This window comes from Periplaneta americana, chromosome 3 (assembly GCF_040183065.1).
Source record: "Periplaneta americana isolate PAMFEO1 chromosome 3, P.americana_PAMFEO1_priV1, whole genome shotgun sequence".
In the NCBI taxonomy this organism is placed as follows: domain Eukaryota; kingdom Metazoa; phylum Arthropoda; class Insecta; order Blattodea; family Blattidae; genus Periplaneta; species Periplaneta americana.
Genome location: NC_091119.1, coordinates 129635990 through 129649661, shown reverse-complemented (window position 1 = coordinate 129649661; position 13672 = coordinate 129635990). Strand labels below are relative to the sequence as shown.

The window sequence follows — 13672 nt, the reverse complement described above, 5'->3', positions numbered from 1 at the left end:
TGTATACCTTCGCTTTACAACTAAATAACTTTTGACAATAAACATGCTTTGAAATTATAATTAAATGTTTACCTAAATGAAATGGTTATAATTTTTATTCTTTATTTTCAAGCTATTATGATATTGCCATTGAAGGATTTAAAATATGCTATAAATGTAAATAAATACACAACTCCAGAATTTCATACACTATCATCTTAAAAAATTACTCACTTTATGAAATACAGGAATTTAATGAGCTCTTCATTACCTGAGCTCTACAGCAAACAGTCTCCTCTTCCTGGTAAAATTATGCCTTCGTAACAGATTAGTAACTATTAGAAAAAATATTTTCTGCTCTCCTCCTTAAATTTTTTATGTCCAGTATGAGCGAAGTTTGCCATGGAAGGGGAAAGGAAGTGGCCACACTATCTTCTGTGTTAGTTGCCTCGTGAGTGATGCCTTATTAGTGTCACGACATTACAACCAGTCCTCGGACTGTTGACTAAACCTCCTTCATTTCTTATGAACGTGGTTTACCAATTAACATTTTCCTTTAACACATATTGGACATACTTCAGTGTTCGCTTTTTACTGTTTTACATTTTCTCTATGTTTCATTCACGAAAGTTATTCTAATTTTATATGCTCTCCACATATTGTCATTACTATGCTTCCTGAAATTTACTCTTTAATAAGCTAGTAATGAATATGAACATTCTAGAACTGCTTTTCTCAAACTGGGGATCACTTAACGTAAGCATATAGAAAAGGAATAGGCCTAACTGCAATAGCATATGCAGAATTTTGTTGGGGGGGGGGGGGGGGTCATTATTATAATTTTTTACAATTTACATTATCGGTATTTTAAATTTTGTTTTATTATTATGCAATATATTTATAAATATTATACTATGTTTATGAATATCCTTGTAAGATCTTTGAAACGTAATTTTTTCACAATTATCTAATTTTTAACAAATTTTAACTTCTGTTTAATCTTGTACCTATAATAAAAAAATGCTTGTGTCATTATTACACTTACTAAAAGAAGTTTATATTTAAAATATGAACTGTCAAATGCACAAAACGTTAAATAAACGTTTCACAATGAAATCAGAACTCAAACTAATGATCAGGTGAATACTGCCCTTAAAATAAGTTTAAAATTGACAATGCACAATATTAACATTTCCACTGCAAAACTGTCAAAACAACCTTTTCAATACGTTTCACAAGTTCAATTTTATATTGTGTTCGCTTCATTTTATTACAAGGTAGTAGATCTCTCTATAATAAAGATAGTATTGTTATAATTCAAACGTGTCACAGTACCAAGAACAGGGATTATATTGGAGGGGTAGGAGGACTATGCCTTATGTCAATGTAGACTTTTTACTCTGACAGTGAAAAATTAGAGAAGGGAAAACGATTATGGATTAAAAAATACTCAAATCTAAATATGTCATTTAAAAAAAAATGTTCAAGGGCGGGAGGGGGGGGGAAAGGTTTCAAACCTAGTAACCCCTCCTTGTGTACACCCCTGGGCCTAAAATATTTTTTGAGAAAACGAACACATAATTAAATGTATAGACTCACCATTGTTAAACCATTTTTTAAAAACTACAGTTCAAAGTCCATTTTTTATATAATGGATGTGTTTTTCATTTCTAGATTAGTCCCTATGTGGATTCATATTAGAAACACAAAAAAAGTAAACTGTTTTCAAGCAATAACTGGTCCTTAGTTTTAAATGCTATTATAGACGACAAAAACCTCTTTTCATGAAGGTAAGACGTGGCAAATGGGATTAATTTTTTCAAGGCTTTTGTGACTGAATTTTTGTATTCACTTCAATGGGAAAGCCATAACTTACCTAAAACTTCCAGTGTAAGTTGTAGAGTTGTAAAATTTTATCGGCTAATAGTATGAGTTGGTTGTGGGTCTCAAATGATAATTTTGCAGCTGCAGTACCTTTTTCATGAAAAGTATCAGGTACCCATCATCATCATCTTCTGGGAAATAATGTGACAACTGAATTTTCAGCTCATGTAAATAAGTCTTCTTCTCCAAAAAGTGATCAATAATAGTGTCTTCTTGGTCCATATCTCAATATAAATTGTGAGTGTAAATATGTCTAAATTTCTTTTTTCAAGGTGGGTAATCCAACTCTCAAGCTTTTTAATGAAAATATTGACTTTGTCATTAACATAATGTTTTTGTTACACTCTTTTAAATACAAATTCAGGTCTTTTAATTGCGAAATATCAGTTAAGTAAGCCAACAGCAACATAGACTCATTATCTTGTAAAAAATCTATGAGTGAAGTTAGTTGATCCTGCAAAAATATGATCAATTTGTGTCACAATTCAAAAAGTCCAGTTAACACTTTTCCCATGATAAGTTCCTGACTGACTTCAGTGTGGAAGAGGAACATTTTGTTGTTCGCGCTCATTTCATCACACAGACTAGCAAACAGCATACTCTGTAACGGTCACTCTTAATAGAATTAACCATTCTTATAACTTAACAGAGAATATTTTGCAGATTGTCTGGCATAATTTATGCAGCAAGCCCTGTCTGTGAAGGAAACATTGCGTCCATTCTGTCCCTGGCATAAGATCTTTTAATTTTACTACCACTTCATTGGTTTTTTTCTGTTATTGTCTTTGCATCATTTCTACACATTGGTATTTATTTCCATAACAACATATTTTTCTTAATTAATCTATCACATGATAGTCACATCCTCGAAAATGATTACCTCCCATTCTACTTCTTTTATAACACACTAGTAAACACAGCGTGTTCATGTTTGAACATCTCAGGACTTGGGCTGGCACGGTGGATGCGACACATCAAAACTCTCACACATCAGTGTGTACAAATATGTCACTTCAAACATGTTGCTATCAAGGCAGCTAATGTTTGAACTGCTAGTCCTTCATATACAAGTTTTTACAGTAGTACATCTCACTTGACAATATGTTTCAGAGGAAGAACAATTGTTTGTATGCATCTGAAGTCTGATTAGTGTAACATGTAGCTAATCGACAATGTATGCAATGGAGGGAGAAAGAAACTGGCCACCCTACCCCATTATCTCCTGGCCTAGTTGCCTCATAAGTGGTGCTTTTTGGTATCTCTTGTGTCAGATCTGTCTTCAGACAGTTGACTAAACAACAGAGGGATTGCGTATTATTATTATTATTATTATTATTATTATTATTATTATTATTATTATTATTATTATTATTATTATTACGTTTTGGAAAGTCATACTGCTAGAAAGTTTGAGAAACAGTGTTCTAGAATATCCTGGTCTGTGTATTTATATATTATCAGTATACTTTTTATTAAAATTAGTGCCACTATTCATATTTTTGTCAGGTTAGTGGAGTTAAATCTCCCATGTTATAATTATAAAAGGAATAGTTCAGTAATAATAAATAAAATAATGCAACAAAGCAATTTTAAATCAAGAATATGATATTAAAATTTGTAGTAAATAACAATATACCAGCCTACTGGTATGTAGAAAAAAACAATTTTTGTTTTGCTTTATTTCAATAAATTGAACACTTCAATATTTTAAATTATTCCATTAATAGCAAATCTTCAAAAATGTAAAGTAATATTTTATTAACATTAATTTCTGTACTTTAATGTTCAGATTTAAAAGCATATGACATGAAAATTGTAGTAAAATAATTATATTTTTACTTATCCTTCGAGCTAATTAATTACCTTAAAAAGTCATGTTATAGGTACATTTAAAGAATGTGTGGCTTAGATTCAAGCCAAGGACTATGCATTGACTAAATTAAATTTAAAATATTAAATTCAAATACAGGACAGTGTATTGCAGTAAGTCATCTGTAAATCACAGAAATATATTTAGTGTCCATTGTTACTCACATTGGTTAAAATCTGCTTTAAACAAGAAAATTAAGAAAAAAATTAAGGATACAATTAATTATTCACTGAACAATTACCTGTCTATAAAAAAAACTTTTCCTGTATTTCATCAGCAATATATTCCAGTAAATCATTGACATTTTCACTAAATATACTGTAAATACAATTTCTGTTGTGGTAAAGAAATACGTAAATGTGGCTGCAATGGTGTTTAAAGCTTTAAATTCACTGCATTTATGTTTTGCTGCTTTATTGTGTGTTCATGTGTGTTTACCTAAGTATTTTGTACTCATATCTACATTGTTGCAATTAAGTTAGTTATACAAATAATATAAAACTAGTCTTCATCAGATTTACATGTAAATTGTCGTAATTGACTTCAATTAATATAACATTCAAGAGGCAATCAATTGGCTCCGTAACATTTTTTTAAGTAGATATTGTAAACTATATCGACAAATATAAAAAAACATGAGTCGTAAAATTACTTCTTTTTTTCTTTATGTGGTTTATCATTTATTGGTTAAAAGACTAAATTGCCACATCATAATTTTAGAGAGAACATTATATTGAATGTAACAATATCGGAAGTAACTTCTGTTAGTGCACTAGCATGACATGCTTATTTTAAATTACTATCTTTTGGGTGTTAAAATTTCTAAATGCTGTGTTAATTTCTGTAATTGTACATTTAAATTTTCAAAATTATCAGATAAGTAGCAATATTATACTGGTAACACTAAACTTAAAGTGAAACAGACAATACAATCCTAAAGCAATCCATTTATTATTAATATAGCTGTACCACAGTTTCGCTCACGAAATCATGCTTTCAAATTCTCTACTTCAATAGAAGCCATTTTTAAGCTAATTCCGTGAATCTCTCAGCATAGCAGAACCCTATATATGCCTCAACAGCTCACTGAAAGATTTACTTCAGAAATGAAAATATGATTACTTCTCAGACCAAAGCTTTCCATTGAACATTTCAGTTATCATACCTACATAGTCTCAAAGATTCCTGTCTGTTCTTTACTTTTCAGTTTCTTTAACTTACTGATAGTTTTAATTGCAATACTCTTTGCTAATATATCTCTTTTGAAAAAACAAATTCTCATAGAAATAACACTCCACCAAAATGATCAGAATAGGACGATTGTTAATTTGTTCAGACATCAGTGCACAACTTTAACTCTCTCTCTTTTCTCTCCTCCAGAATTACTTTATTTTTAATTTAAAAGGTTGCTATATAAAATTAAAATTAATTTGTTTCATTCATATTTTCTTGTTCCAAGTTTCGTTGACTTCATAAATATCAATATCAATCACATTTCGAAAAGTAAAATCATTAAATTAAAATTTAATAATGATTGTCTCTTGGATGAGTTATGCCTTAGGGCGCATCTTTTATATATATATATATATGTTAGCCATTGTAATTATTTTTATTATTATTATTATTATTATATATATATATATATATATATATATATATATATATAATAATAATAATAATAATAATAAAAATAATTACAATGGCTAACAATATTTACATATGTATTGAATTCTTTGTTCACGAAGTAATTCTAACATTTTGTCTGAAAAATTCATTAATGAACAACAGACTGTAGAAATAAAAATAACAGTGAGAAAAACACAAGCATGTTACTGATGTTACTGTTATTAGAGTTCTTTTCTTACTTTCGAGAAATTAAAGGAGGATAAATATGTGTATCGGTCAGACTCTGTAACGGTGTGAATCAACTTTAAATAGTTTTATTTTCGTCAGCGTTAGTAACAAAATTCTCTAGATCACTGCTTCCTGATCATTTTAGAAATCCAACCCAGTTTTTGGGAATGATATATTTTTTTGTTTTTATTACTGTATTTTATTCATTACTGAACATAATTTTGCAAAAAGAATTCTCTATTTCTCACAATGTAAAGGGTTCACTAAGTTTACCATTTCTGTTTGAAGACATCAATGTCCATATAAATGTGAGACATTTTTAGGCTCAGGGGTTCTACAATATTGCAGTTTGTTTCGAAATCTGGTTTCGACACTTTGTCATCACTGAAAACCAAACTTCACAGATGTACAAGTAATTATCAGTGCATTTCAAAAATTGTTTCAGCTCATCAAAAATCAATTCGTAACTCACCTGTGGATCGCAGTATACAGTTTGGGAAATACTGCACTAGAGTATTTAATGTTAAGACGTCGTTTGATAATTTTTTTATATATTATTTTGCGGAAGTATAAGTATAATATTACTATGATGGTATAAAAACACTAATCTTTGACACAAAAGACTAAGTAAAAAAAAGTGATAATGCATGCCCATTGGTTTCGTGGACTAGATTAAGACAAATTAATTTTAACATTAGATAAGGATTTGTAATTTAATTATTATATATATATATACACACCATATGTTGATTGATTTATTCATTCATTCATTCATTCATTCATTCATTCATTCATTCATTCAATTACATCCTTAATCTTCCTAAAAAAACATTAAGTTAGAATTACTGAAAGAACACTTTATTCTTATATAAAATTTTCGAGTCAATTGAATTATGTTGTAAGTTAATAATTTTATTTCTTGGTCTGATGATAGATGGATTCGCATTCTCGCAAGAGGAAGGTGGGGCAGTGACACAGTCAGAGGTCATCCGAGCATACAACACCAACTTGCCAAAACCGGGTGGTATGTGAAATACAAAGAGGACTGGAGATGGGCTGCATGAATGGGGAAAAATGAACATAGGTCTGATATTCATTTAGTTTAGCTTCCTAAAATCTGAAAAATTTCTTTATGTTTTCCAGAAGTGCCTAAGTCACGTACAGTTGCCCTCATGCTACTCTGGAGCATGGAAGGGTTGCATTCCAATTGTAGGGCTGGATTCCAGGCTACATTATTGCTCTGACATTTTATATGTTTCTCTTTTAAGTTACAGTGGAGCAATCTTTCTAGTGAGTCCATTATCTTTATAAAGTATTGTTCTAAAATCGGAAAAAAGTAATTCTGCTATACTTACCTAACTTGAAAAGAATGTATCATTTGTATCTTTTTTGTATTTATTTATGAAAACATATCGTAAAATGTTTTCAAATAATAATAATAAAGTAAATTTTTACTAGTATTTCTAAATTTGTTTTCATTAGTCATGTTCTGTAGAAGACGCTGCAAGACAGGGACAGAATCGAGATATGACTTAAGGGTTCTTGAAAGTGTTACAGGGTGGATTATAAGTTACAGTAATGACGTCACAAATCGTGGGGTTGATACATATTAGATGTGCTTCTCAGAGTGAGCAAGAAAGAAATACGTAAGTTCTATTTTCAGCACTAGCTTAAACTTGAAATGCGGACTAAGACTGTTGTGTCAGATGAAGAGGATAATGACATATTTTAAGTGTCAAAAATACTTATATATTATTTTTATGATGAGTGCATTAATCTTTGTGCAGTCCTAAGGACAATCGTCTGTTGAATTATCACTGTTGACAAATGTTTAGGACATAGAGTAGTAGTATGTTGCCCAGATAACATGACTTGTCTGAACATATTGGATTTCGTAACTTTTCAGTATGCATTCATAAAGATTTTCTTACTTTTTATATATGCATACTGTTTTACGTCCGGTGGAAACAAAGAATCTTAATGAAATCAGTATATAAAAAGTACATGAATATTAATGGTCAAGCCTGAATTTGTATATGTAAAAGTGTTCAAGCTTGTCTGATATTTTATTGCGATATATAAATAATGCTTTAATTTCCGTCAACTCTGATATATTTACTAGAGTATTGTAAAGAAAGCATAAGATGGTCTCTGCAGATATTGTGGTAAAATGAAAGACAGAAAACTTCGACAAAAACTGGGAGACTTGTCCGACTGAGAAATTGTATACTCGAAACAGTTCAGTATTTTCTTAGTGAAGATAGCATCTTTTCTTTTAATAGATGGCAGAGTTCATGTCATTATTTTTCTTCTTTAAGAAGCTACAAGTTTACAAGTACTATTTTCAATTGGCTGATAGTCGACTCTGATAACAAAAATAAATAAATACAAATAATTTTTTAATAACTGCAACACTCTTCTAGGTTTCATAATGATCGTTTTGATAAAAGACATCATGTGTAATACTGTATAATTTGTAAGTACAAATACATCTCATTGCCATAATTTTTTAATTTCTTTTTATTCTCTCCTCCCATTAATAGTACGTATTCTGATTTCTCAGCAATTCCCTCGGTTGTTATTTATCTGTTAGTATATTGTGTACATCCAAGACTGTACACCTTTTGACTTCAATATAGCTTGTTTATTTTGATGGATGTGCACATTTTGAGAAATTCTGAATCTGAAAAGTGGTTTTTGGCATGCTGTCCGTCCATCTTTGCACATAGTTCGTGCTTAAACTACTGGGCAGATTTCCTATCTCATCTTGTGACCTGTAAATAGCATTGACTTAAGTGAGATAAATTCAAAGAAGGGCCTAATTGTATAATACCATTCGTTTTAAACAATCAACAGTCAATTCATTTTATAGATAATTATTCCCAAATAACACTAGATAGGTCCTATATTCCCATCTAAAAAATTGATCTCCTTGCATCCTGTTCCAAATTTAATATCAAAATCTTTCTTTTAAAGATTATAAAAAATAATAATCTTTCAAAATATAAATTATGTTTTTCATTATTTCTATTACTCCCATTTCAAATGCTTTTGCTGAATTAGTTACCTGTTTACAGTTAAAAGCAAAAGTCAATAATAAATAAGTCAAAACTAATATAAATCATACATGTTATGTCTATGATGAGATATTTGCCTTTGAAATGACTCCAATAAGTTTGGCATATAACTAAATCAATAAAAACAACGGTAAAATATACCTTTAATATAATTATGGCGGCCTATGAACCACTTTGGCATTTTTCCCCTGGACCAATAATACAACGCCAAAGTGGTTTGCTTGCTGTCATAATTATTAGTAATAAAGGCAAAAATTAACAGAAGAACTACTCATTTCTTATTTTTTACTAAAAGGAACAAAAAAAACCTGTTCACTGTTTTCTGTTACTTACTAAAATACCATCTGAAGGAAAATAATAATATTCATTTCTTCATTCATCATTAATTTTTCACTCCGAAAGTTACACACACAAATATATGTCATAGTACCATCAACATTATTTAGGTTTCTTGATTGTAAAGTACTCTTTACTTTCTGCTGTATCCAGTTCAATTGTATATATGTTTGAGTTGCATATATGTTTAAATATGGAAGAAATGGATGTAAATTCAGATATTAATACCGTGGATGGTCCACTAATGATGTATGCAAAACATGATTATTTATTTGAAGGTCTGTGGTGTTATATTCTATTTTTGACTAAATGACTCGTGGCAATTATCATTAAATTTCTCGCTTAGATCTTTAGTTTCAGTTAATTTAATAAATTTAATCCGATTAAATAGGCATTATACTGCAAATATTACTGCATTATATTACTGGTATGTTAGTTCTAACAAAAAAAAAATCTTATTAACTTAAATATAAGTAATGCCGCTATTTTATACACAGCGATGAATTTTATTTTATAAATGTAAATTTTTCATCATAACTACATATTAGGCCTACATAAACTTTCTAATGATTTCATATACAGTACATCTTAGAGTAACATTTGATCATTATACAGAAGACTGAATTTAACGTTCAGATTGTAATTTTTCTTACATTAATTTCTTCAGCTTTATTTTATTATTTTGGTCAAACACCGAATGTGAACTTATTGTATATTATGGTACCATATGCTTAGAATTTACAGAATAATTATGGAGACCAATTTACATAAGAATTATTTGTTAAAACTCTAACCTTCAGTAAATTTCAGAAAATGCATACATGACTTTGGTGTTTTAAGTAATATGAGATATGTATATCATAGGAAAAGAGTATTTCTTGCATAATGTATTTTGCTATGCATTGTTTGATGGAGATAAATGTTGAAATTGTTTGCATTAGTTGTATTAACTATACGTTATGGTGTTGTACTTATCAGTGGAAATGTGATATTGTAAAACAATTCATCTTAAAGGAGGGGGAATATTTAAGGAAAACATTAAATGAAAATGTGGCTCATAATTGAATATTACCTATAAAACAATGAATTTTTTTATTTCAATGTAAGGTGCAGTGTTGAATCGGAACCTCTCATCACTGACAAACATAGACCACACACTACCTAGAAATAAAGACCTGTTAAAATCACAAGTACACTTTTGTAGAGGTGAGGAAAGACACTATATTCATTCTTAAAGATAAAAACGAGTTAACATAGCATTCTATATAGGATCATATACTAAGAAAAAAAGAATGAAAAAAAAAACACATTAGAAAGTGTTACAAATATTATTATATTTTTTCAGCAAATTTATTTTGTGGTGAAATTTATATATGTTGCCCTATATTGAAAAGTACAAAATGTTCGCTTCCAAGTGCAATAATAAGTAAATGAATTGTAAACTGTCATTAGCCTATTTGCCCACCAATTTATTTGTTTGCAACAACTTATAATATGATTAACAATTGTCGTGAAATACATACCAGTAGTTGTCCATTTCATAAAAATAAATTAATTATAGTTAACACTTATCAATATCCTTTTCTTATCCTGACGAATTATATTGTATACCACTGAATTTAAGTTCAACGAAATTCATTGGTGACTATGTACTTCTAACTCTTCTAAGATCTAAAACATTCGCTCATTTGAGACATGCTGTTACTCCACAGCAGTGCATTTTTTTTTTTTGCAGTCTTATATACATTTATACACAGTAGATAAGTTACTCCTGATAAACAATTTTGCGCGATTTTACTAATTCTATTGCTCGTATAAAAATTAAGTTGCATTTTTAAATTGCAATAACAAGGTATTAATTCCTTCAAAATATCGTAAGTAAAGAATTTTGTTAGGTATCAATTATGATTTCATTTGTAATTTTTTATCATATACAGAACAAAAAACTTTGTATGTTGAAAAAAATGCTCAGATGTATATTTTCTATACTTTCATAAAGTGGAATTTCGAATAATAAATTAAATATGATTTTGAAATTTTTCAGATTCATTACCAGTACTACATTTTGTGCACTATGTATCTGCATAGAATAACAATTCATACCACGTTAAAAATATTAATAGAGTTCAGATAAACAGAATCTATATCTTAAATGTATCGTGCAATCACCTATAATGAAGATGATGAATTTGTAGAAAAGTTAAAAGAGTTTATAGCATTATTTCCAAATATTTTTTAAAGGATGGTAGAATTTAGTTACACAAAATTACCTTACTTTTGCTAATTTATTTTGCAACACTGTAAATATTCAGGTGAAACTGTAAGATCAGAATTATATACTGTAGATGTATAATTATATAAATTATGCAAGATTACAATATGTCAATCACTGTCGCCTTCCAAAGACTACATTAGGAGAAATAGCGTATTGAAGTGTATCTAGGTGGATTATATTTTCCCATAAGAAATATACTGGTAATATAGAGAAGTGTACAAGTGATTTTCTTCCAAGAATAGTTATTTAGGCAGGTTTCACTGTATCTAATTTTTTTTATTAAATACTTTCAACTCCCTGATTTACTCACGTAAAGTAATCCACAATTATACAAGGAAAATATTAAGGCATTTGAGCTAGAATTTTTGTACAATGAATGCAATTATTATATAACATGTGAAAATTTTTCTTAACAATTTTAAATTATATAATAGCTAAAAATTCTTAAAGAAGTATTTCACAATAACTTATATAATAACCAATATGAATATTGATATTGTACCTAGTATAAAAGATTGTGTTAATGGTGACGTCTTTTAATGCTTCAACATTTTAAAGTACAATGTGCAATAATATATTGTACATCTTTTCAGGTGCAGTTTATTTTTTATATTTCCAACCTTCGATCATAAATATGTCTTAGGATAGTAGACTATATCAAGCACTATACGTCATTTTATTATTATATAAGAAAGAAGTATATTGGAAGTGCTTGAACATTAGATTAAAACAGAAAATAGATGAAGTATTTGTAATTGTCTAAAGATTATTCATATTGTATTAATTATAATCCCTTTGGAATTTATAGTGCTTAGTTAATATACTCATTTCTTTCTTAATAAAAAAAGTATCAATGTTATTACCAATCCTGTATAAAAGGTTGAAAATTATGTTATTGAAGTTCGTAACTTTGTAAACTGTGTTTTGATAAAGTTCAATAAGAGTAAAAAGAAGAAATGTTACTTGTATTACTAATATTTGTAACAGTACCCTTTGAGGAATTGTACTGCTAACTTTATCTTTAAAATATCGTCTATTTCCTTCGGCACAAATTTATTCTTAACAAAAAGGAAAGAGAAAAAATAATCGACATAACAAGATGGTACAATTTCTTCGTACATCTGTTTTAACATGCCGTATCGATATTATTTAAAGTAGTAACAACATAAAGGAAAATAATTAAGGTATGAAAGAATATATAATTTACTTATATTTGGCATGCATATATATTAGGATAATGCATTTTTACCTTGAAGTAAATTAGAATAATAGAACGCGTTCATAAAGCATTGGGAGTATTTGAAAGAATAGGAAACTCAACAGGGAATATAACTAATATGATATTGAAATTACCGGTAGCTTTTTTAATTTAAAAAGACAATCTAAATTAATTATATACATTGGTACATAGTATAAACAGTAATAAAGACAAAAATATTAGCCATATTAGCCATCAGTATGTACAATGGAACATCAATTATATAGATAAACTTATTAAAAAAAACTGATAAGGACATTTTTAAAACTTGTTCTGTATGGACTGCAAATTAATTTTGTTCTGAAGAAGGAGCATAGAAGGAGAATATGTATTACTGCAATAGTATTTTCTATATTGTTAGAACATTTAACACTTAATTTGCAATTGTAGACCTATAAGATTATGTGTCTTAGATGAAGGATGAAAGAAAGAAAACGTTTTAAGTGATATGGGAAAATCCTTGAAAGGGCAACAAATTGTAAAGTAATTTTTCGATTATGTTAAAATATTTAACAAAATAAGACATTGTATGCATGGTATTGACCCGCAGATTATCAAAACTGGTACCATATTAATTGCATGATTATAGGCATGCCGAAATTTTAAGTGAAGTAAAATACTATCATTAAATATATTATTAGAATTTACGTAGTTTTATGGAATAGTTTATATTCCTTATACATTTAATATTCTTACCATTTAAGTTACCAAATTAGATACCGGTAATGTTACTCCATTGAAAGTAGTCTTAATTTATTGTTCTGATAGGCTATTTCCATTTTCTCTATAATATTTTAAGTATTTAAATGTATAGAAAATTTAAGTTCTGAATATTCCCAGTCGTATATTTTGTCGATATACTACCTTCTTTTCAGCAAACTAAATGATAGGTAACTCCATTCATTGTTAATTGAATGAGGGTTGTTTATGGGCCAAGTAAAGTTTTTTTTATGTACCAGTAGGTCTAAAAATGTTGTAGAAGTAAACCATGACAATCTTTCTGACCTCTCGCAACAGTTTTGCTTATTATCGAATTGTAAAATTTACAGTTCTATATGTTTAAAATTCGCTCTTGGCTTATTAGTACCAGTATGTCTTAATAGGAATCTCGTGGATTTTTGTAGCAATCTGTAAGTCTA

General features: G+C 28.8%; 1 protein-coding gene across 13 annotated transcripts in view; it reads left to right on the top strand.

Moving 5' to 3' along the window:
• ATP8A (ATPase phospholipid transporting 8A1) overlaps nucleotides 1-13043 on the top strand; it is a 415740-nt gene extending 402697 nt beyond the window's left edge. For 11 of the 13 annotated variants that reach the window (XM_069821593.1, XM_069821599.1, XM_069821584.1 and 8 more), the window contains one exon: nucleotides 6522-13043. In XM_069821593.1, coding sequence (XP_069677694.1) covers nucleotides 6522-6619 — 98 coding nt within the window. In that variant the 3' untranslated portion in view covers nucleotides 6620-13043. The remainder of the gene's footprint in view (nucleotides 1-6521) is intronic. The other 2 variants (XM_069821597.1, XM_069821596.1) reach the window with 1 other exon arrangement.
• The last annotated feature ends 629 nt before the right edge of the window (nucleotides 13044-13672 follow it).